This window comes from Anguilla rostrata, chromosome 4 (assembly GCF_018555375.3).
Source record: "Anguilla rostrata isolate EN2019 chromosome 4, ASM1855537v3, whole genome shotgun sequence".
NCBI lineage: Eukaryota > Metazoa > Chordata > Actinopteri > Anguilliformes > Anguillidae > Anguilla > Anguilla rostrata.
The window spans coordinates 42,468,302-42,489,684 of NC_057936.1; the positions used below are offsets into that span (position 1 = coordinate 42,468,302).

Genomic DNA, 21,383 nt, shown 5'->3' on the forward strand with positions numbered 1-21,383 from the left:
AAACATAACTGAATTTAGTTAGCTATAGTAATAACAGCAGCTAACCAACCTTACTGAATGCTGACCAGCCACTTAGCGTTAGGTTAGCCACCTAGGTGACCCTATCTCTGCACCACTAACCCAGCTGAAAACACACTACTGTAGCCAACTCACACATTTCCTCTTCTTCTTCTCCTTTTTCTTCTATTAGCCACATGTTTTTCAGATATAACCCACAAAGAGAAAAGGGTCACGTTCAGAAACATCACAAACTCTTTTTAGAATAACAAATAGAAGCAGACAAGCAAGGACTGCGCAGAACTGTACACAGGCACAGATTGCCAGTACATCATAGTAAAGACTGAGCATGGTTGTTTTATGATATTTTCAAGGTGAAAATCCAGCATAGTATGCCTTTAAAGAATTAATGTGATTGGCTACATACAGAACATGCTTTAACTAGACATGCAACCGCTGATGTTCATCCAATGAGAGCAAAATAGTCTTTAATTAGATATTGAACTGAAGTATATCACACTTTGAGTCAGAAGGAAAAGTAAAGCCAGAGCCATACCTTGCATGTGACGGTGCTGTGCTGGTAGTCTGCGATCTCTCTCAGCAGTTGCTGGCTCACTATCTCATTCTCATCCTGATGGCTCTCACACTCCAGCTGCTGGAACTCCAGGTCCTCAAACCTCTTCTTTGCCACCTCCAATGCATCTGTATCCTGTATAGGGGGAAGACACACCTGAGTCAGATAAGGTGTGTGTGCGTGTGTGTGTGTGTTTATGTTGTTTGATTGGGAGGTTCACCTCTCAGCTAAAATGTAACTCACTAAAACTGCTGTTAGGTAATTATATATAAAAATTAAGCCTTCAAAAATAGAAAGGAAAAATTTGCCAATGCAAAATGACATAATCTGAAGAACAAATTCAACACCATTCTGTGGAATTTTTAAGAGTTCAATTTATTCCGCCGTACTTTTGTAAGTAGAAAAATAAATGCAGGCACGTCTTCGTTTCAAAATAGGTTGTTTAATGTAGCAAAGGAACTAGTGGGTCTGTTACCCAAGTACAGATAAACACAGAACCAACAAATGACGGAGACAGTGAATACGTATACCCTGTTCCTTCAAGGAAACAAAGGGCCAAATGGTTATCTTAAACACATCACGGGGAAAGGGGGGGGGGAGGTAATCAGACATTGGGGGGGAAGAAACAAGGTGTGGGGGAGTTGGACTGAAGTAGGGGGTAGAGGATATCACACAATGGTACTGCATATCAAAGTGAGACAATTTGACTGGGCAAGGGGGTAGAGGATGTAGCACAAAGGGTGTGATTAGAAGGTTAATTTAAATGAGTGTGGTGGTAAACAATCAATGTTATCTGTAACTGGCCCACTACAATGTGAGACACCTCAGAAGGGTAAACTGTGGCTCCCATGTTTTCCAACACATTCCACATCACATCCTGAGGACTAAAACAAACGGCTTAATAATATCATAATCTGTATGCCATTTACATATACAGTGAGCTCCAGAATTATTGGTACCCTTGATAAATATGCACAAAAAATGCTAAACTAAAAATAGTTATTGACATAAGCTTTATTTTCCAACATGTGTAAACTAGTGTGCTAATGATTCATTGGAATCAACCAAAGTCTTAAATAAAAAAAAAAAAAGAATTTTCCCCATTATTGGGACCCCTGGTTTAATACTTTGTGAAAACACCCTTGGCAAAGATGACAGCCGTGAGTCTTTTCCTATAATTTGTGATAAGGTTAGAGGATTTTTTTACCATTGCTCCATGTAGAACTTTTCAGAATCATTGATATCTTTGGGTTTGCGCTTATGGACCCCGCCCCCCCCTTCAGTTCAGACCACAGGTTTTTGATGGAATTTAAGTCTGGAGACTGAGATGGCCATTGGAAAACATGGATGTTCATTTCAATTAAGCATTTCTGCTTAGATTTTGATGTATGCTTGGAGTCATTCTCCTGCTGGACAATCTACCTATGACCAAGTCCTAGCTTCTTAGCAGAGACAACTCAAGTACTTCCTGGTACTTTGTTGAATTCATTGTGCCATTGATCTAAAATAGTGCCCCGGGACCACTGCCAGCAAATCATCTCCAAAATATCAATGACCCACCTCCATATTTGACAGTAGGTATGAGGTGCTTCTCCTGTATGCATTCCTCTTTTGCCGCCAACTATGTCGATGGTGTGTATGGCCAAAACGTTCAATTTTGGTCTCGTCTGACAATAGCACTCTCTTCCAGTCATAATTCCAATGAGGTTTGGCAAGCTCCAGATTCTTGGTTTTGTTTATTGTGCTCAATAAGGACTTCCAAAGAGTTAGTTGGTATGGAGGTGCCATTTTATGCTTTTTTTTAGACTTGTTGACCGCAAAAACAAACCAATCTCTGCAATTCTTAAACAGTAATCCTTGGGTTATTAATGGCCTCCCTCACCATCTTCCTCACCGTCGGTGGGGACAACATGGACTTACTTTCTCTTCCTGGCAAATTTGCAACCATTCCATATGTGTTACACCTTTTCATTATTGCTCTTACAGTGCTAAGTGGTATGTTTAACCGTTTATGTCTTTTTTTGTACCCATTACCAGACTTGTGACGGTAAATTACCATCGGTCTCTTCTGAATTGACAGTTATTCGGCTTTTCCCATGCTGATGGATGACAAAGGGATTTTGTATCCTTGTTACCTCATTTTTATTCTCTAGTGAAACTGTAAGTGATGGAATGACACAATATAGTTCCTTTAGACTGAGATGAACTAAATTAAGTAAAATTGTTTTGCCAATTTCATTTTGTTTGATTTTACTTACAATAATTGTTAGGGGTGCCAATAATTATGGCTCCTATGGTTTTCAGAAAAAATTAGATTACTTAATAAAAAAACATTGAAGCATGAGAGTAAATGTATTGAAATAAAAGTATATAGTTTTCCCATATGTTTGAACGTAACATATTTAACATATTAAAGCAATAAGCCACAAGAGCCTTAGTGATTTTACAACAGCTAAGGGGCATTGTAAGGCACGACGCGGAGCGTTGTAAAATCACTGTAAACCACGGCCTCACGTGGCTTATTGCTTTTAGAAAACGGTTACTACATATACCTGGCACGGTTTCATAAAATAAACACACAGCAACAAAAAATGCAATAATTTATTGATAACAAATAATCATTCTTCCGCCAAGCAATGTAGTTCTTCAGCGACATTTAGCAGAATGGTTGCCAAACAACACACAGACATGAAAACAGCGAACGGGCCACATTGTATGGGTGACTAATTGGTGCAGTAATACTGAAATTGTAATGCGGTCACAGGTGTGTGTTCATAGAGTGTTTTACAACGGCTTCGAACGCGGCTCAGCCAATCAGAATCAAGGACCAGAACTATCAGTTTTATAAAGATTATTATCTGTGTCATTTATTATATGCCTTTTGTCTTCATTTTTATTAAGCGTGCCAATAATTCTGGAGCTCACTGTATATATGTCTCAACAGGAGCATCAGAACTATTCCCCTTCATATCAAAATCTAAAAAACAGTGTCAGCTTGCCACAACCTGAAGAGCAGTGGGAAAACACCCCCAAAACAGCCCCATCACCACTCCTCCATTGCCAAAATGGCAATAAGAATCCATAATTAAATTCTTAAAATCACCACACAAATTATAAGAATTTTTTAAAATGTAGTAATCAACGATTCCGCTATTTAAAAAAATACAAAATTATATACAAGTGTATGTGTACCTTATTTATATTTGTGGAAAACATTAGGCACCCATACACACCCATAAAACAAATATTGACTTTTATCTGTTTAAAAGTTTGAGATTAATCGTTCAAAATCAGCAGTCATGTAGAATGCAAATATATATACACACATACCTGTAAAAATAATCGATACTGCTGCACAGTGCTGCAGCCTACTTTTTTCCAACAGCTATACTATTATTTTCAATTTTTTTTGACTTGAATATATTGACACAAAAAATGTTTAAAGTGGGCGTACACACACGTACATACATGATACTTTACAAATTAAAGAATTTCTAAAAATTTTATAAAAAAAGAAATACTACAAAAAATGTGACAATATACGTGAAAAATTTCTGACATTTTTAGGTGGGCTTTGTTAAGTTAAGAGGGTATTTACCTGATTAGCTTCAGACGAGAGATGGAAGTTGCTAGCCGGTCGGAATCTTTCGAAACGTCTTATCCATTTCTCTCACTCCTGCGGTTTTGCAAAGTTAAATGGTTTGGGTGGTTGGATAGTGAAAGCGGCGGTCAGTGGTAGGTTGAGGCTGTGGTGCTGCAGGTGCCCGCTCGTTGCCTTGCTCAGATCCTCTCCCTGCTGTGCTCATGATGGCGCTTGGGACTAGCTGGCTGGCTATGTGTTAGCAGGTCACACTTTGAAAACAGCACTTCTAACGTTCGCTCTCTCCACCAAAAAAAAAACCACTCCCGATGGCTGCACTCACTCATGTGGTATTGCGCCCACTTCTGACACCATGTTAAGTTGGTGAAGGAATGATAACACGGCTACAAAGATGAATAAAGTTCTTACGCTTTACTGAACTCACGTCTTTTATATGGATCTCTGTAACTTCCTTGTGTGTCACCCTTTAACCCCGACATGACCCTTAACGTCATACGTCTCACAACTAGTTTACACAACAGGCTTAGTAGTAGACTTCATTATATGTTGTGGTTCTGCAGGATACTACTGCACAGACAGAAAGAGACAGAGAGCTAAAGATACCCCAGGACACACAGTCATATGCCTTCAAATCCACAAAACACATGTAGACTGCAAACTCCCATGCCCCCTCAAATGATGATGACGATAATGATGATGACTATTATTATTGTATATACCATAGCCATTATTTTAAAATTTGCTACTGACCCATTGTCAAAACTTGACAATGGGTCAGTAGCAATCACAAAGTCAACTTTTACAAACCCTGTATTGGGTGGACCTTCTGCATAGCGTGCTGACTCATAGGAACCAGTCAGACTCCACTATCCAAACAAAACCACCATGTTAGCAGATCAATGCTACATCTATATCTTAATATAGATTCAGGATCCCTCATTCTCCCATCACTCCTGATGCAGGGTCTGTACCAGACAGCAGAATCTAGTGGCACTGTAAGAGAATAGCTAAGTTAATAAAGCAAAGTTAAAAAAGAGGTGACAGGAAGAGAAGGGTATAGATGGCAAGATGTAGGAGGAAGAAGAGGAGGAGTCAGGAGCTGACTGACCCTGGACAGCTGGAGCTGGAGCTGCTCCTTCTGGGCCTCAGGGCAGGTGTATAGCTGGATCTTCTGCTTGGAGACCAGCCCGGCCAGCCTCTCCACCTTGGTCATCTCTGCAGCCAGCTGGGCCCTGAACTGAGAAAGCCAGCCAGGATGGACACAAACCTATAGGGGAGAGAGCTTTAGTGACACAGCCGGAGAAGGGGGGCAGGGCTGGAGGGATTAGGCATAATGCCGGCGGGTGTTAGTGACAGAAGGCACATCAGAGTGGGGAAACGGGGCTTAGATGAGAGCCAGGTAATCAGAAAAACTCCATCCTTCTCCAAGGGCCTACATGTACTCTTTATGAATCAGTTCCCCCAAACTTTTCAATTTACACTAAAAATCTGAGACTGCTTCAGAAGTACCTGTATTCAGGGGTGCCACCAGGGATTTTGGGCCACGTTAAAAAATCTCACATTGGGCCCGATCACCTCAAGAAACCCTGGGTTCTAATAATGTTATTTGAGGTCCCCTGTCAGTCAGGGCCCATGGAATCGTTCCCCCCGCCCCCTACCCATTACGGCACCCAGCCTGTATACAGGGTGGTAGAGTAGTATAGCGGCATACCAAAGCTGTCACTCTAGATAAGAGCATCTGTTAAATTCCTCAACGTAATGTCATGTCAATCAAATCAAGGCTCTCAATTTCACCCTTTATTTGTCTGGAGACAGCCAAGTCCTACGTCATAAATGCATTCTAATGAGAAATACCGAATGGTATCGCACATGTTGAATCATGAGCCAGACTTGACTGATATGAGGTCCATGACCTCACGGACAGACACATTTATTCAAATAATCTGAATGTAATTGTTTAGTGTTAGGATAGGGTCACCTACTCACTTCAAACACACGTTTTGTTTATATTTTGTTTCTTTGATTGGACACGGACTACATCATTAACAACGTGCAGCAGTCCCTCCCCTTACCAAAAGGTTTAAAAGACCATCTGTCAGGAAGGGGCAGGGTACTGAGTTTTGGCAGCAAAAAGAAGAACCGAACGGACGGAGCTGAGGAGGCATATTGTGTTTAGTTTGTATTGCACTGTTCAAGAAAAGGTGTCATGAAATTAGAGACTTGGTGGGCCTTTTGGAGGGGTAGCTCCCCTTGTAAGCTATTTTGGTTAGGACACTTTCAGAAACACCTGCCAACTCGTCTCCATCGGTGTGCTGCCTCGCCATTGCGTGCATTTTGTTTTTTTCTTGTTGGTTGTTCATTAGCCCCATATGGTCATCTTCCTCTCTGCTGCTAAGTGGGGGGGAATTGTGGGGAATTGTGAAAGGAATTGCTTGAATCCCTGTGATTATTATAGCTGGTGCTTGCCCATTGTTACTTCGTATTTTTGAGAAATAACTGGACATCGTTACCTGTTAAAATGTAAGTCCTGTAAAAATACACATAATAAACTGTTTAAATAAATAAACCAACTTCATACATACACATTTAGTAATACTAATACAGCCTTATTTACTATATCAACTTTAAGACAAGCAACACGCTCGTAATTATCTCACCGTGACCCATTAAAGCCAATGGCGCAGACGTTGCTTCATACTTTCAAACTGCTTTCCCAACGGCTATTTTGCGTCCTGCGACTTGAGTTACAACAGTGAATATGTACGGATTCCTAGACGTGCTGATAGCAACCACCCTTTCTCATATTAACCTGAAATACGCAAGACAGGACACTTATACAGTATTCTAGCAAATTTATGTTAAGTTCCATTCATTTATATATAGGGTCGTGGATACACGTCCCCTTAGCAACCAAAAGCTAGCGCTGGACCACCTCTGACTTATTTGCCGGCACAGAAAAAAAATTGTGAAAGTGTTGAAAAAATAACCACGGGAGGATAACAAGGACATTTTTTCCTACTTACAAAGGTTGTTACAGGTTGTTACCGATATTTCACCTATTTCATATATAGTTGCAAATCAGTTTACGTTTTCCTGTCTGTCGAACGAAGGTGGTCGAATAGGTGCTCTCACTGTAGCACTGACTTTGTTTCAGGTAACAAACTCATGATAAGCGATAGCTAGCTGACCAGTAACAAGCCTTCCATAGCTATGAACAATTAGCTAACTAAATTGATTGTAGCTAGCTAGCTAGCTAAACGTAGCTAACATCATATAAATTATACACAGAAACGTTAGATCAATGCTAGTAGTTGATACGCTATAGCTATGTTTTGAACAAACGTTATGATACCTGTTTCCAATGACTTGACAATGTTACATTGCCTGATCATTTTTTGTTGTGGTAACCTAGCAAGATGACCCAAACTATTAGAGCCACAATGTTTTTCCATCAATGCATGATATACAAATAAATACCTATAGTAATTGCATTGGCTACACATGCTGCCCAGCACTAGCCCCATTTTTTGTCTCATGTAATCATCATTTTTAAGCAATGTAATAGAAAGAGTGCACTTTTTAAACAAGAATGTGCATGTAACCAGAATAGTTATGGATTATGCAAGGAATGTATAGCCGCGTTTCCACTGCAGGAACTATACCCCGGAACTAGGAACCTTTTGAGGAACTCAGTGCGTTTCCACCGCAGGAACTAGGGTCTAAATTTAGTTCTGGGGGCTTTGTTTTACCCCCCAAAACGTTCCTGCTCGGGGGGTAGTACTTTCCGAAAGTACAGGAACCTTTTGGGTGGAGCTTGCAGCGCTGAACATTTCTGATTGGTCGAGTACTCGTAGCATTTGTGTTGTATTTATTTTCCGCCATTACCCGCCATGTTTGAAAATATGCAGCGGCAAACCAATTTATTTTCATAATAACTTCAAATCAAACTTGTATGTCATGCGGCGCAGTAGCCTACTTTTGGTTATAGCCTGTCAACGTCTTGGAATTATAACGTGTGCTCTTCTGTTCTTTTCTTGCTTTAGTATTCGTTTTATAAAATGCTAAGCATTCGTGCTGGGACAGCATATTACGTAGGCTACCAAAACATTCAAACGGATTAATTCGGTTGCTGAATATTTTCTTCCGGATTTTCTTTGTTAGCCCGTTGTAATTGACTCAAAACGTTTGATACAGTTATGTGAGGTATGCGGTAGTTCTGCATAATTAACATTGGTGATACAGTACAAGCAAACTGGAAATCACCTTCCGCACTTTTTATCCGGGTAAAATAACAGGTTAATTCTAGTAATCTTCCCTTTAGCTTTTTCAGACTGCCGTAATTTTACTCAATTTTACTGCCATTTTTCAATTCCACGAAAAGACCAGGAAGACTATGGACTCATTTATGGTGCATGGTTCGCATCTGGAGGGCACACTTCGCTGCTCGGCTAGCAGTAACTTCGAAGGAAAGCAAACGGTGGCTGTACCACTACTAATTTACATTTTCACGCAAGTCCGAGTTTTCGTTCTATTCTTGTCATTTTGCGATTAGCCTATATGGAATTGACGACGGAAAGTAATAAAACAGCAAATTGTTTACAACGTGTACATGTTTTCTGCTTTTAATGAATGTGTTTGAGAGGATATATGAAAATCAATAAATACAAAAGTAACCATATATAGTCATTGTTGGTAACCCGTTGTATATAAGTGGAATAAACCCCTCCGGGCTGTCCCGGTTATTAGAAAATAATGTAGGCTACTTCGGTGGTAGTATGGGGTTACAGAAGAAATCATATGACAGATGGACCGACGACAACGTCAGTGGGCTAATTTGCCTAATCTTCGCGGTACTTTAGACCCCGGTGGAAACGCAGACAACCATTGGCTGAAGGAACCTTTTAGTTCCTGGTAAAGTAGTTCCTGGGACTGAAAGTTCCGGGTAATTTTGGTGGAAACGCGGCTTATGATGCTTTGCAAGGTGCAATACTGTCAACAGTTATCTGTTTCTGTCGCTTGTTTTTCTGGTAGTGTAACGTTATCGCATTTGAGTTTGGCCAAGTAACGGTTCTTTTCTTCGACTGATAACCCCAAATAATACTGGCTTGACATAGTTTTAACTAGCTAGCTAACATTATTTACTTGTTATTTATTTTGCTTGTTATCAGAAATAGTCTAAAGGGACTCTGTTGTTATTGATTGTTTGCTGAAGTCTGCCGGAAGTTAAGTTAGGGCCAGAACAACGCACATGCGCAGTAACGTTTGTTTATGTTGTTACCGTTGAAAGCATCTATATTTGGAGAAAAAAGGGTGTAGCATTTGTAGAGAAGAAGACTTTGCCAACTGTTAAGCATGGAGGTGGATCCATTATGCTTTGGGGTTGTGTGGCAGCTGGCGGCACAGGAAATATTGTGCGGGTGGAAGGAAGAATGAATTCTACCAAATATCAAGAAATTCTCTAAGAGGCTAATGTTCGAAAGTCAGTCCAGACATTGAAGCTTTAGAGAGGTTGGGTATTCCAGCAAGACAATGATCCAAAGCATACCTCGAAATCAATAATGAAGTACCTCCAGTAAAGATGGATGAAGGTTTTGGAATGGCCACCACAGTCCCCAAACTTAAATATTATTGAAAATCTGTGGAGAGATCTTGAACATGCCATGCATGCAAGGAGGCTGAAGAATATTTCTGAGCTAGAAGTGTTCTGCCAGGAGGAATGGAGAAAAATTCCAAAAGCAAGAATCAAAGGACTCTTAGCTGGCTACAGGAAGTGTTTGCAAGCTGTTATAGTTGCCCGAGGAAGAGTTAGAAAGTACTAACTAACTGGGTTCCCAAACTTTTGAACAGAGCCTTTTTCCCTTTTTTATTATTTTTATTGAAAGTGTAAAAAATTAAAATGAAAAGTAATCTTGCTTTAAAAGAAATAAGAAATGTGTCACATTTAACTTTGTACCATTTAGAGATCAGGTTAGCTTCTCTTCACTTAGATATTAATTGTAAAAGGCATTTTGACCAGGGATGCCCACATTCTTGCACCCCACTGTACATACATGCAAATGTGTGAGCATGTGCACCACCCTGTGAGATTTGAAAAGAGAAAAGGAAGAAAAAAATGATCCCTGGAAGAAGACTTGGTACAGTAGAAAGAAATGTCTAAAAGTGTATCTCTGCATTTTACAATTGGCTTTAATAAGGAATCATTTCTTCAGAGCTGCTATAACTCCCTTAACCACCAGGTTTGGAGAGCTTCAAATTTTCTATAAATCTCTGAACCCAGTTGGTCATGCTAATGCCAAGATGAGCACCAATAAAAACATCTCAAGACCCTCCTTCCTCCTCCATCCTTTTCCTGCAGGTTTTTTTCCTGGCAAGGATACAAATTGAATTTATTTCTATTCAAGGTGTTCTCCCCCTTCTGTTGCCAACTTGGGGAGGGGTTTTGTATCATGGCAACTACATGCACAATGTCTTGCTGCCTTAGCATCCTTGTCACCACTCTGAAATATTGCAATATTAGATATTGCAATGCTCTGACTGTGACAGCCACAAGGCTACAATACTCAACCACCAATATACAGCAACACACATGGTCACTTGGTCAATAGGAAAACCTGAAAATGTGGATTTGGGGTCAGTTCATCAAATGCCATGTAAATTCAAATTTTGATAAAAAACTAAAACCAAATCCTGGACTCAGCACATCCCTACACAAAACGGAGTGTCTGGGACATAAACATCCACTTTTCTCGCAAGTGTGTGGATGTGTTTTGTCACCAATGCAACTGAAGCCATGTTTCAGTCACCCACCTTGCTATCCTTTTTAAAGGTTTGAGTCAGAGGAGATTCTCAGAGAAACATATGCGTATGGCCTTTGGTCCCTCCCACCCACTCATACCCCACTGACACCACAAGGCTCCGGGATACAAAGATCAGACGCCTCCTTGACCCGACTCGCCCTCTTCCGAGGAGGGTGCCAGTGCAGCTGGCTCTCTCATGTCGCACAGCTGCTGGTGTTAACAAGAGGCTGAAAACTGGCCTGAACATGATGCCTCCCATCGTCCCAATGTCATTAATCCATTACTACTACTCTGTCTAGAAATAGAGCAGCCACCCTAATTACACACAACCCCTCAGGTCAATGCTACCTTGAAGAATCCCCTGCTTACCAATGCCCAATCTTTTCCAAGACTACTCTATATTTAGCCTTGATACCATGTGAATGGAAAGCCACATTGCATACCGTTCCACAGGGAAATGAATCTGCTCCAAACCAGAGTTGCACCCTGATCAGCACATAAACACTTCACTGCAAAATGTGTCATCTTTAAATGGCGGGTATTTGAAATGGTTGAAGCAAACATTCCATTAGCTAGAAAGCTCTGTTTGTAAATACCATACCAACTGTATGATAAAGCCCAGTGGGTCTGCCAAACTCCATTCCTGACACATTTGTATCTCTGAGATTCTACGAAAGTATAAAGAATGGAGGTTGTTCAAAAAATGAACTATTGATCTACTGCAATATAGAATAATACCACAGTGTTACATTTATGAATATCTACATTGCTAGCGAGTATCATAAGGCATGATGCGAAACTGCATCCGGCAATCTCCTAGCCGTGCCGAAATTTGATATAATATGGGGCCTCTTTATGTAGTACCTGGGATTTCTCCACCTGAACGGTTTTCTTCAGGTTTGCCAGTTTTTCGCTGAGTTGCTCCAGCACCTCCTTCGCCTGCTGCAGCTGTGAGGCCTCTGCCTGCTGCTCCCCCTCCAGCAGAGCATGCTCCACCTCCATCTGAGGGGAGGACCAGAGTGTCATTAGGAGCGCTCCATGCAGACAACCATATGCTCCTTAATCCCTGTCTACTGACCTACATTCATTTTTAATTGAGAAATGGTATGGACAGAGCCTGACTCAATATGTGACATAAACAGCTGCTTGGGGCTCTGCCACAGCCAGGGGCCACCCTAATTTTTCTAAAACACACACACACACATACATGGACACAAATACACACACTCACATACATGCACACACACATACACTCCTGGGAAAAAAGGGCCAAACCCAAAATGGCAAAATATTAAGCTTTTAATGGTCTTAACAACAAAGCATTGGTCAGAAAATTAGCAAGAATTAAACAAATGCACTCCTGAGACCTCCTGTGCCACCATTTGCTCATTTACTTTTGCTGCAGTGAACTGTTTGGGGAAAAGCTAGAAACAGGGAAATTCACTTATACAGTAGACACATTAACATAATGTCAAATAAAATAGTCATGTTTTGTATTTGGTTGCATATAATTTGCATGCCATGACTTCCTGATATCTGTGACCTATCAACATCATCAGAGTCTGGATATCTTATTTTCAGGTTGTCCTACAAGCGATACAAAAACTCTCTATGGGATTTGGGGGGTGGGACTAGATTCAGCTGCAAATTATGCTGATACAGTATGGAACACATTTGTTGGCTAAATGGCTTTAAGTCATCAAGGGTCCAAGGTATTAAATGAGCCTCAAACCACCATGCTGCTGCCAGATAAGCAGTAGATACTACAAGCATTGTTTCTCCTGAATATTTTTTCTGTTGAGTTCAACAGGAAAATTAAATCTGGCAGCAGCATGGTGGTTTGAGGCTCATTTGATACCTTGGACCCTTGATGACTTAAAGCCATTTAGCCAACAAATGTGTTGGTCAGAAACACATGCACACAAATACACACACAGACACATACACACGAGCACATACACACGCATACACAAAGACACACACACACACATACACACACACGCACACACACAGACACATTCGCAAAGACACACACACGCACATACACACACATACACATTCACGCACACACACACACACACACACACACCTCCTGTACAGACTCCTCCATCTGGTTGTCCAGGTCTTTGATCTTCTGCTCTAGCTCCTCCATGTTGTTCAGCACTTGGATTCTCTCCTCCTCAATGCGGGCCACCTCCTGCTTCAGCTGCCCATCATCTGGAGTCTCTGCCGTCCTCTGCTGATGACATCATAAATGGTCAGGCTACGCACAGGACATTATTACATTACATTACAGGCATTTGGCAGACGCTCTTATCCAGAGCGACCTACAACAAAGTGTATAACCATAACCAGGAACAAGTATGACGAAACCCCTAGAGAGAAGTACCGGTCCAAGTGCAGGGAACAACCGCATAGTTCAACCCTGAAGGTTAAACTGATTAACACTAACACAACGAGAACGGCAACAACGCAGTCTATGGAAAAAATACAAGCAGTAGTTAAGACAGTAGTTAAGACAGTTAATGCACCTAAGTCACCTACGTCACCTACGAAACAGCTGCCTAGTTACAACCCTAAGCTTACAGTCATTTACAGGGGGGTAGGGAGGGATGGGGGAGAGGTGCAGCCTGAAGAGGTGAGTCTTCAGTCGTCGTTTGAAATGGGTCAGTGTCTCAGCTGTTCTGACCTCCACGGGGAGGTCATTCCACCATCGTGGGGCCAGAACAGACAGGAGACGTGTTCTGGAAGTGCAGGTGCGAAGAGGGGGAGGTGCTAGGCGTCCTGAGGTAGCAGAACGGAGGGATCTGGCTGGCATGTAGGGTTTGAATATCTTGTGGAGGTATGCTGGGGCTGATCCGTTGACTGCCTGGTATGCTAGGACCAATGTTTTAAATTTGATATGATTATGGGGCTGCCAGAATCAATCTTCAATCGTAAGACTCAGTTTATGCCCTGAATTGTTTCAGCAACATCACAACAACAATAATGGAGGGTGTAGAATCTTGGCCCAACTGCATGGCATCTGCTGAGCAAATTTATCACAGTTAAAGAAGTCAGGGACCTCCAGTTTTATTTTCTGCCCACCACTAGGGACAACAGCCCGTTTTCTCATACCAGGCTCAAAAAACATCCAGAAGGGCCATGTCCAAAAACAAATATTCCCCAAAGGAAAGATTTAATAGACTGCATGCACTGTATGCAACTCAGTGGACAGCTATCCAACTTTCGATGTTGCTTCAGAGCAGTAAAATGTTTGGACATAATGAAACCTTTCTTCTAGATTCTAAATCACAGGTTTTTATTAAGGTGTCCACTTCATATTATTCTTCAACATTAGATGAGAAACCTGTATTAAAGTAATTATGGGGGACATGTATATTTATCAGACATGCCTCATAATTCTTTGTCTACCATGACACAGGATGGAATACTGGCTCTATGAATGTTTTCTGAATTTACTTTGAATTTTTTAAAATTCTAGAGGTGCACAACATACCATTCCTTCCTTCAGGCTTTGCTATGTTGTGCCCTCTCACCACAAAATTGTACTGGCTGACCGAGATATACACCCTGCTTATTAGTAAAATATACTCGCCGTACATATACTGCATAAATCACAGACCTTTCCACTGCATGGATTTACTGGCCTCTGAAGAGGAGCCAAAAAGGGGAGGAGGGGGTGTTTTCAGCAGGTAACCTTTAATCATTAAATCCTGCAGCATTCTCGGCATTAAGCCACTACAGATGCAAGTAAAGCTAATACCACAGATGTCTCTGTGTAAGGACATTGGAATGCACTGTAATCCCTCTGTTTAGTTGTGCCATTGCTTTTATACTGTAACACTTTACTTTTTTATTTAGATTTATAATAGAAATGAGTGTGTGACTGTCAGGGAAGGGGAAAATACTCTGAAAGTTTAGTTGTACAACCAACTATTTCAAACTGAAAGTAGTTGAACAACAGCCAAGCTATCCTAAAGAGAAATGTAGATAGATATCATCAAGTTCCCCAGACATGATGCATGTGTGAACAATACCTTCTTTTTGCACATGGGGAGAACCACTATACAGAGCTCAATGGGTAGAACAAGCCATGTGTAATGTGCAATGTGAACCAGCAATTGGCAGTTGACCATTGGCAACTATAGTGGAGTGGAGTCCTTCTTGTCAATCAGGATTAGAGGGAAGAGAGAGGAGGCAGTGTTTGCTCAATGGGGTTTGGACCAAAGTATCTTATGGCCAAAAATAGCTGGTAGAACCTGTGGTTAACTACACCACAAAAAGAAAGAAAAAAGCGATTAACAACTATAACCACAACATAAATACAGAGAGAGAGGAAGGTATAGATATATTTGAAGGTCCTTTGTATATTTGGAAGGTTTGTGGTGTATCTGAAGGTCTGTCCTGTACCTGCATTTAGAGCTGAATGGTGCTGCTGATTTTAAAGGTGTCTGGTAAGTCTGAGGGTTAAAATAACAGTGCCATAAACCACTTGTTTACACTGGCACAGTCGCAATGTTATTTTAAAAATAAATATTTAGCATAAATCAATATGAACTTTAAGTTAAACGATGCCCTGCACAATAATGAATGCACACACTTAAACTTAACTTAACTCATAACATACTGGGTGAAAAGTCAAGCATGCAGGTATCCAATTCACCCCACCAGAGTGCCTGACCTTGCAACCGGATTTGCACCTCTCTGATCTGACACACACACACACACACACACACACACACACAATTATGTTATGAGAGTAGGAGACTTTCAATTCACACATTTTCACCTAAAATGTGTGTAAAATGTGCATGAAATGTGTTAAATATATTCAGAATATATGACTTCTAAATTCCAGTGTGTACAAAGTTTGATGACTATGCATGGTATGTGTAAAATAAAGTGTGCAAAAACTGTATGTTTGAAGTGTGTAAATGCAACAGATTTCTCCTCCTGGGCATTCTGGGCATGACTTTCATGGCTCTCCCTCCCTCCATCCATCCATTCCTCTGTACCTTCCCTGCCCAAGCTCATTTTCCTTCCTCTGTGCTTGCAGTGATGCTGATATAACTTACAGAGAGAAATGGAGAGAGAAAGAATAGACTAAGAAAGATAGAGGGGTGCCTCTATCTTTCTTAGTCTATTCTTTCTCTCTCCATTTCTCTCTGTAAGTTATATCAGCATCACTGCAAGCACAGTTATAACTGTTTCAGTCAGCAATCTCGCTCCTGCTCTTTTGCTCTTCTGCCCTCTCTCCCTCGCTCTCTCTCTCCTTTCATTATCAAGGCCTAGCATCCCACCTGCCGAAAAACCTGCCCAACACAACTGCACACCTGCCTGTGCACATACAATGTGTGCGATTTTCAGAATTAAAAATTAACCATGCTCATATAGGCTAGTGGGAATGCCTTTGGGAATGTGAGGTCAGGTGACCTTCTCAGCCAATGAGCACAGTACTCACCATGGGGGTTGCGAGGGGCTGCAGGGAGGGAGAGGAGCTGCTCCCATTCTGGCAGTCCGGGAGCTCGCAGCCGCCTTCAGGCACGGCCCCGGGCTCATCAGAGAATGCGGCTTCATCGTCAGACACCTGCAGCTTCTCCAGCTCCTTGTTGATCCTGCACAGATTGGCTGCCACCGAGCCGCCCTGGCCTTTCTCTGTAGGGTTCAGCTTGGAGCACAGGTTGAGGATCGTCTGCAGACGCTGCCTCTCCTGCAACGCAGGGAACAGAAGGAACGTTTTATATGCACACTCTCCAAAAAAACTCACACTGTGTGCATACAGGTAGCATTCGCATTAAACATACCACTGACATGCGGCACAGGCAAGGAAACACACTGGAATACTCATGTACACCAGTGTACCTGAAAACCCACATGCAAGCACACATACATGAACATATCCACAAACACTTACACAAGCACACGTGCACTTGTGTACATAAACACGGCAAGTTACACATACTGTACACTGCGTCAAAAAGAATTCCTCTCTCTTTTCCAAGAACCCTAATCTATGACGACTACGACCTCTGAGAGTAGGACCATTCCAACCTGACTGTGGTCACAAGAAAGTGCACCAATCGGGTCAGAGGTCAGGATCATCTAATCAGCTCAGCAGAAAGGGGCTATATAACAGAGTATGGCCGGTCTGAATAATCTGTAATCATGTGTGAGCAGAGCACCCACACAACTCTATACTACGCGTCTAAAAACACAGAACCAATTCACAGTTTAACCAATGCACCCGTTTCAAATCAAAAATCATGTGAGTACAATACTTTGACTGCAGTGAGCTCTGACAGAAAGAGAGAGGGGGGTAAGGGGGGTAACCATGGACAGAATGTAACCATCCAAAAAAAGCTCTGCTGGGAGGAAGCTGCACCAATTGCTGCTACAGTAAATCTGGCTGTGTACATCTGACAACATTACTACACACCTGCACACCAACATGAACACACTGACTAGCTTCTACACCAATATTACTACACATCATTAAGCCTGGCTGTGTTCACCTTGCAAGAAACAAATACACTGACTGACTTCTACACCAACATTACTACACCATTAAACCTGGCCGTGTTCACTTCCCAACAGAGAAACCATGATCTCTATGAAATCACAAGGAAATCGGCAGCAATCTAAGCCATGGAAGCTGTCATCAAAGCCACTGATCTGAAGAAACTAAAAACTTTACTCCTTACAAAGCATGCCAGTGATTTCAGTTGAGCACAGCAAACAGGTAAACTCACCAGGCTGTCTGACCCGGGTATGACCGGGTGGAAGCACATGGTGAGCACCTCTCCACAAGAGTTTATCACGATTTGGATGAGCAGGCAAGGATCCCCCAGGGTTCCAGAGAGGAGCGAGGGGGCCGGATGCTCGGGACAGGACGAGATGCAGTCAGGTCAGAGTGTGGGATGGGGGCTGATGCTGGGACTACGGTGACAGGGCGAGTGGGACTGAAAGAGAGGGGACTGGGGGGTGGTGAAAAACACACCCCGTCCTGCTTTGAAACTGGAGCTGATCGAGAACGGTGCCTGGCATTCAATTGAACAGGATATACAAATATAGGAGCAGGAAGTGATTTAATCCTTCCGCTCCCCATGGGCCTGCAAGCCCCAAACACAAGTTGCACATTGCCCATCTAACCCCACACTCCCCCACCCCCCACACCCCAGCGCCGCACTGTTTACAGAAGGTGAACCTCTATGTGGGCAACCGCAAGCAACGAAGGAAATCACAGTCTCGTTACTACCACCAAAATCAAAAATGCCCCAGCCCCATGGGTCCCGTCTCTGCCCCCACACAAGCTTAACACAGCAACTGTCTGAGTGGGGAAAGGCGGGTCAACTGTTGGAGAGCATATGCAATGAGTGGAAATTTGTGTGGAGGCAGACTGAAGCCATGTTTAAAGAAGCCACCGGCATAGTGATACAGCTGTGGAACAGGGAGTAGAACAGAAGTGTGCACGTGTGTGTGCGTGCATTAGGGATGTCACTTTTTACAAAAACTGAGTTTGTTAAAAATTCAGTAAAATGTTGCCTAAATGTATAATTATGGCCCAGATTGAATTTCCCATTAAACCAGTAGCTAAATAGCTTAAATGCACTATGCTGTAACTAAGAAATAATGACAATTAAAATAATACCAGGGAAGATCATAACAATGCCATTAACAGCAAAAAATGACTAGGTAGATCAACTGTTGCTCAGATAAAAGAAAAACACAGGAGTCCATTATTAACTCACAACAATCAGGTGGCTTACTTATACCCCTTTCACACCAAAGCAATGACCCGGGTAAAACCTGTTTTTTGTGTGAAAGGGTCAACCTGCCTTACCCAACCTGGCTTGGCAACCCTTCTCATGACCTCGGATTTACGTGGGTTCAACATGGCTCGGCTTCGGTAAGAGAGGGGGCTTATTCTACACAGCATGGTTAGCTGACCGACCCTTGATCTTGTCATGCATTTTACTGGCCCAAAGTAAGTTCCATAATATTTGGGACAAATACATTTTTTTATTGATTTGACTCTTTATTCCACAATTTTAGATTTGTAATCAAACAATTCATATGTGGTTAAAGTGCACATACTCAGCATTTATTAAAATGCATTTTTATACATTACATTACATTACATTACATTACAGGCATTTGGCAGACGCTCTTATCCAGAGCGACGTACAACAAAGTGTATAACCATAACCAGGAACAAGTATGACGAAACCCCTAGAGAGAAGTACCGGTCCAAGTACAGGGAACAACCGCATAGTTCAACTTGGACCCTGATGGTTAAACTGATTAACACTAACAACGAGAACGGCAACAACGCAATCTATGGAAAAATAAAAATAAAAATAAATAAAAATACAAGTAGTCGTTAAGACAGTTGAAGCGCCTAAGTCACCTATGAAACAGCTGCCTAGTTACAACCCTAAGTTTAGTCATTTACGGGGGGGAAGGGAGGGATGGGGAGAGGTGCAGCCTGAAGAGGTGGGTCTTCAGTCGTCGTTTGAAATGGATCACAGTCTCAGCTGTTCTGACCTCCACAGGGAGGTCGTTCCACCATCGTGGGGCCAGAACAGACAGGAGACGTGTTCTGGAAGTGCAGGTGCGAAGAGGGGGAGGTGCTAGGCGTCCTGAGGTAGCAGAACGGAGGGATCTGGCTGGCATGTAGGGTTTGATTATCTTGTGGAGGTATGCTGGGGGTGATCCCTTGACTGCCTGGTATGCTAGGACCAATTTAAATTTGATGCGAGCTATAACAGGCAGCCAGTGGAGGGTAGTGAGCAGGGGAGTTACGTGGGAGTGTCTGGGGAGGTTGAAGACCAGACGAGCCGCAGCATTCTGAATGAGCTGCAGGGGTCTGGTGGCAGATGCCGGTAGTCCAGCCAGAAGAGAGTTGCAGTAGTCCAGGCGGGATAGAACCATTGCTTGGACCAGGAGCTGGGTTGAGTAGGTGGTGAGAAAGGGGCGGATTCTGCGGATGTTGTATAGGAAAAATCTGCATGCCCGGGTTACTGCTGCAATGTTGTTGGAGAGGGACAGCCTGTTGTCCATCACCACTCCGAGATTCTTGGCACAGGGTGATGATGTCACTACGGTGTCCCCTAAGGAAATGGAAAAGTCGAGGAGGGGAGAGGATAGAGCAGGAATAAAGATTAGCTCCGTCTTTCCCGGGTTGAGCTTCAGGTGGTGATTGTCCATCCAGCTCTGTATGTCCCTCAGGCAAGCGGAGATGCGGGCAGGGACCTGTGTGTCCGATGGGGAGAAGGAGAGAAAGAGTTGCGTGTCGTCGGCATAGGAGTGATAGGACAAGCCATGGGCAGATATTACAGGGCCAAGGGATCTGGTGTACATGGAGAAGAGAAGGGGACCAAGGACTGAGCCCTGGGGAACTCCGGTGGTGAGGGGACGGGGTGGTGATACCTTACCCGCCCAGGCAACCTGGAAGGAACGGTCAGAGAGGTAGGACTCAATCCAGTCAAGGACTGTGCCGCGGATCCCTGTTGCTGCCAGGGAGGACAGGAGGGTAGAGTGGTCCACAGTGTCAAATGCAGCGGAGAGGTCTAGAAGAATCAGGACAGAGGAGAGGGAGGCTGCTCGTGCGGCATGGAGTGACTCACTGACCGAGAGGAGTGCAGTCTCGGTCGAGTGGCCAGGCCTGAAGCCAGACTGGTGGGGATCAAGCAGGTTGTTCTCAGAGAAGAAAGCAGAGAGCTGGTTAGATGTAGCACGTTCAAGTGTTTTGGATAGGAAAGGGAGGAGAGATACCGGGCGGTAGTTCTGAATGACTGAAGGATCTAGTGTGGGTTTCTTTAGCAGCGGGGTGATGTGGGCCTTCTTGAAGGATGAGGGGAAACGTCCAGAAGATAGGGAGGAGTTCACGAGGGAGGCGACAAAAGGGAGGATGTCTGGTGTGATTGCTTGAAGGAGAGATGAGGGGATAGGGTCGAGGGCGCAGGTGGTAGGGCGGTGGGTGAGCAGAAGCTGGGAGACTTCAGTGTCTGAGAGGAGAGAAAATGTGGAGAAACAGGGGGCGGAGGACGCAGAGGGGGCGGAGGACGCAGAGGGGGCAAAGGAGCTGCGGATGTCTGAAATCTTTTCGTCAAAGAATGCTGCAAAGTCATCTGCAGTGAAGGAAGACTGGGGTGGAGGAGGTGGCACGCTGAGGAGAGAAGAGAAAATAGAGAAAAGTTGACGAGGGTTAGAAATGGAGTTATGAATTTTGGTTTGGTAGAATTTTGCCTTAGCGGCAGTGACAGCAGAAGAGAACTCTGTCAGGAGAGACTGATAGGCTGAGAGGTCAGATGGGTCCCTGGATTTGGCCAACTTCCTCTCAGCAGCGCGGAGGGTGGCCCTGGAGGTGTGTAGGATGTCAGACATCCATGGACTGGGAGGGGATGAACGT

At 43.0% G+C, this 21,383-nt stretch overlaps 1 protein-coding gene across 4 annotated transcripts in view; it reads right to left on the reverse strand.

Annotated features, from left to right (window-relative positions):
- The window catches only part of phldb2b (pleckstrin homology-like domain, family B, member 2b), a 120,806-nt gene that overhangs the window by 34,208 nt on the left and 65,215 nt on the right, over positions 1-21,383 (reverse strand). For all 4 annotated transcript variants that reach the window (XM_064332700.1, XM_064332702.1, XM_064332701.1 and 1 more), the window contains exons 7-11: positions 16,434-16,682; positions 13,059-13,205; positions 11,834-11,971; positions 5,281-5,409; positions 554-706 (exon numbers count right to left, since the gene is read on the reverse strand). In XM_064332700.1, coding sequence (XP_064188770.1) covers positions 554-706; positions 5,281-5,409; positions 11,834-11,971; positions 13,059-13,205; positions 16,434-16,682 — 816 coding nt within the window. The remainder of the gene's footprint in view (positions 1-553; positions 707-5,280; positions 5,410-11,833; positions 11,972-13,058; positions 13,206-16,433; positions 16,683-21,383) is intronic.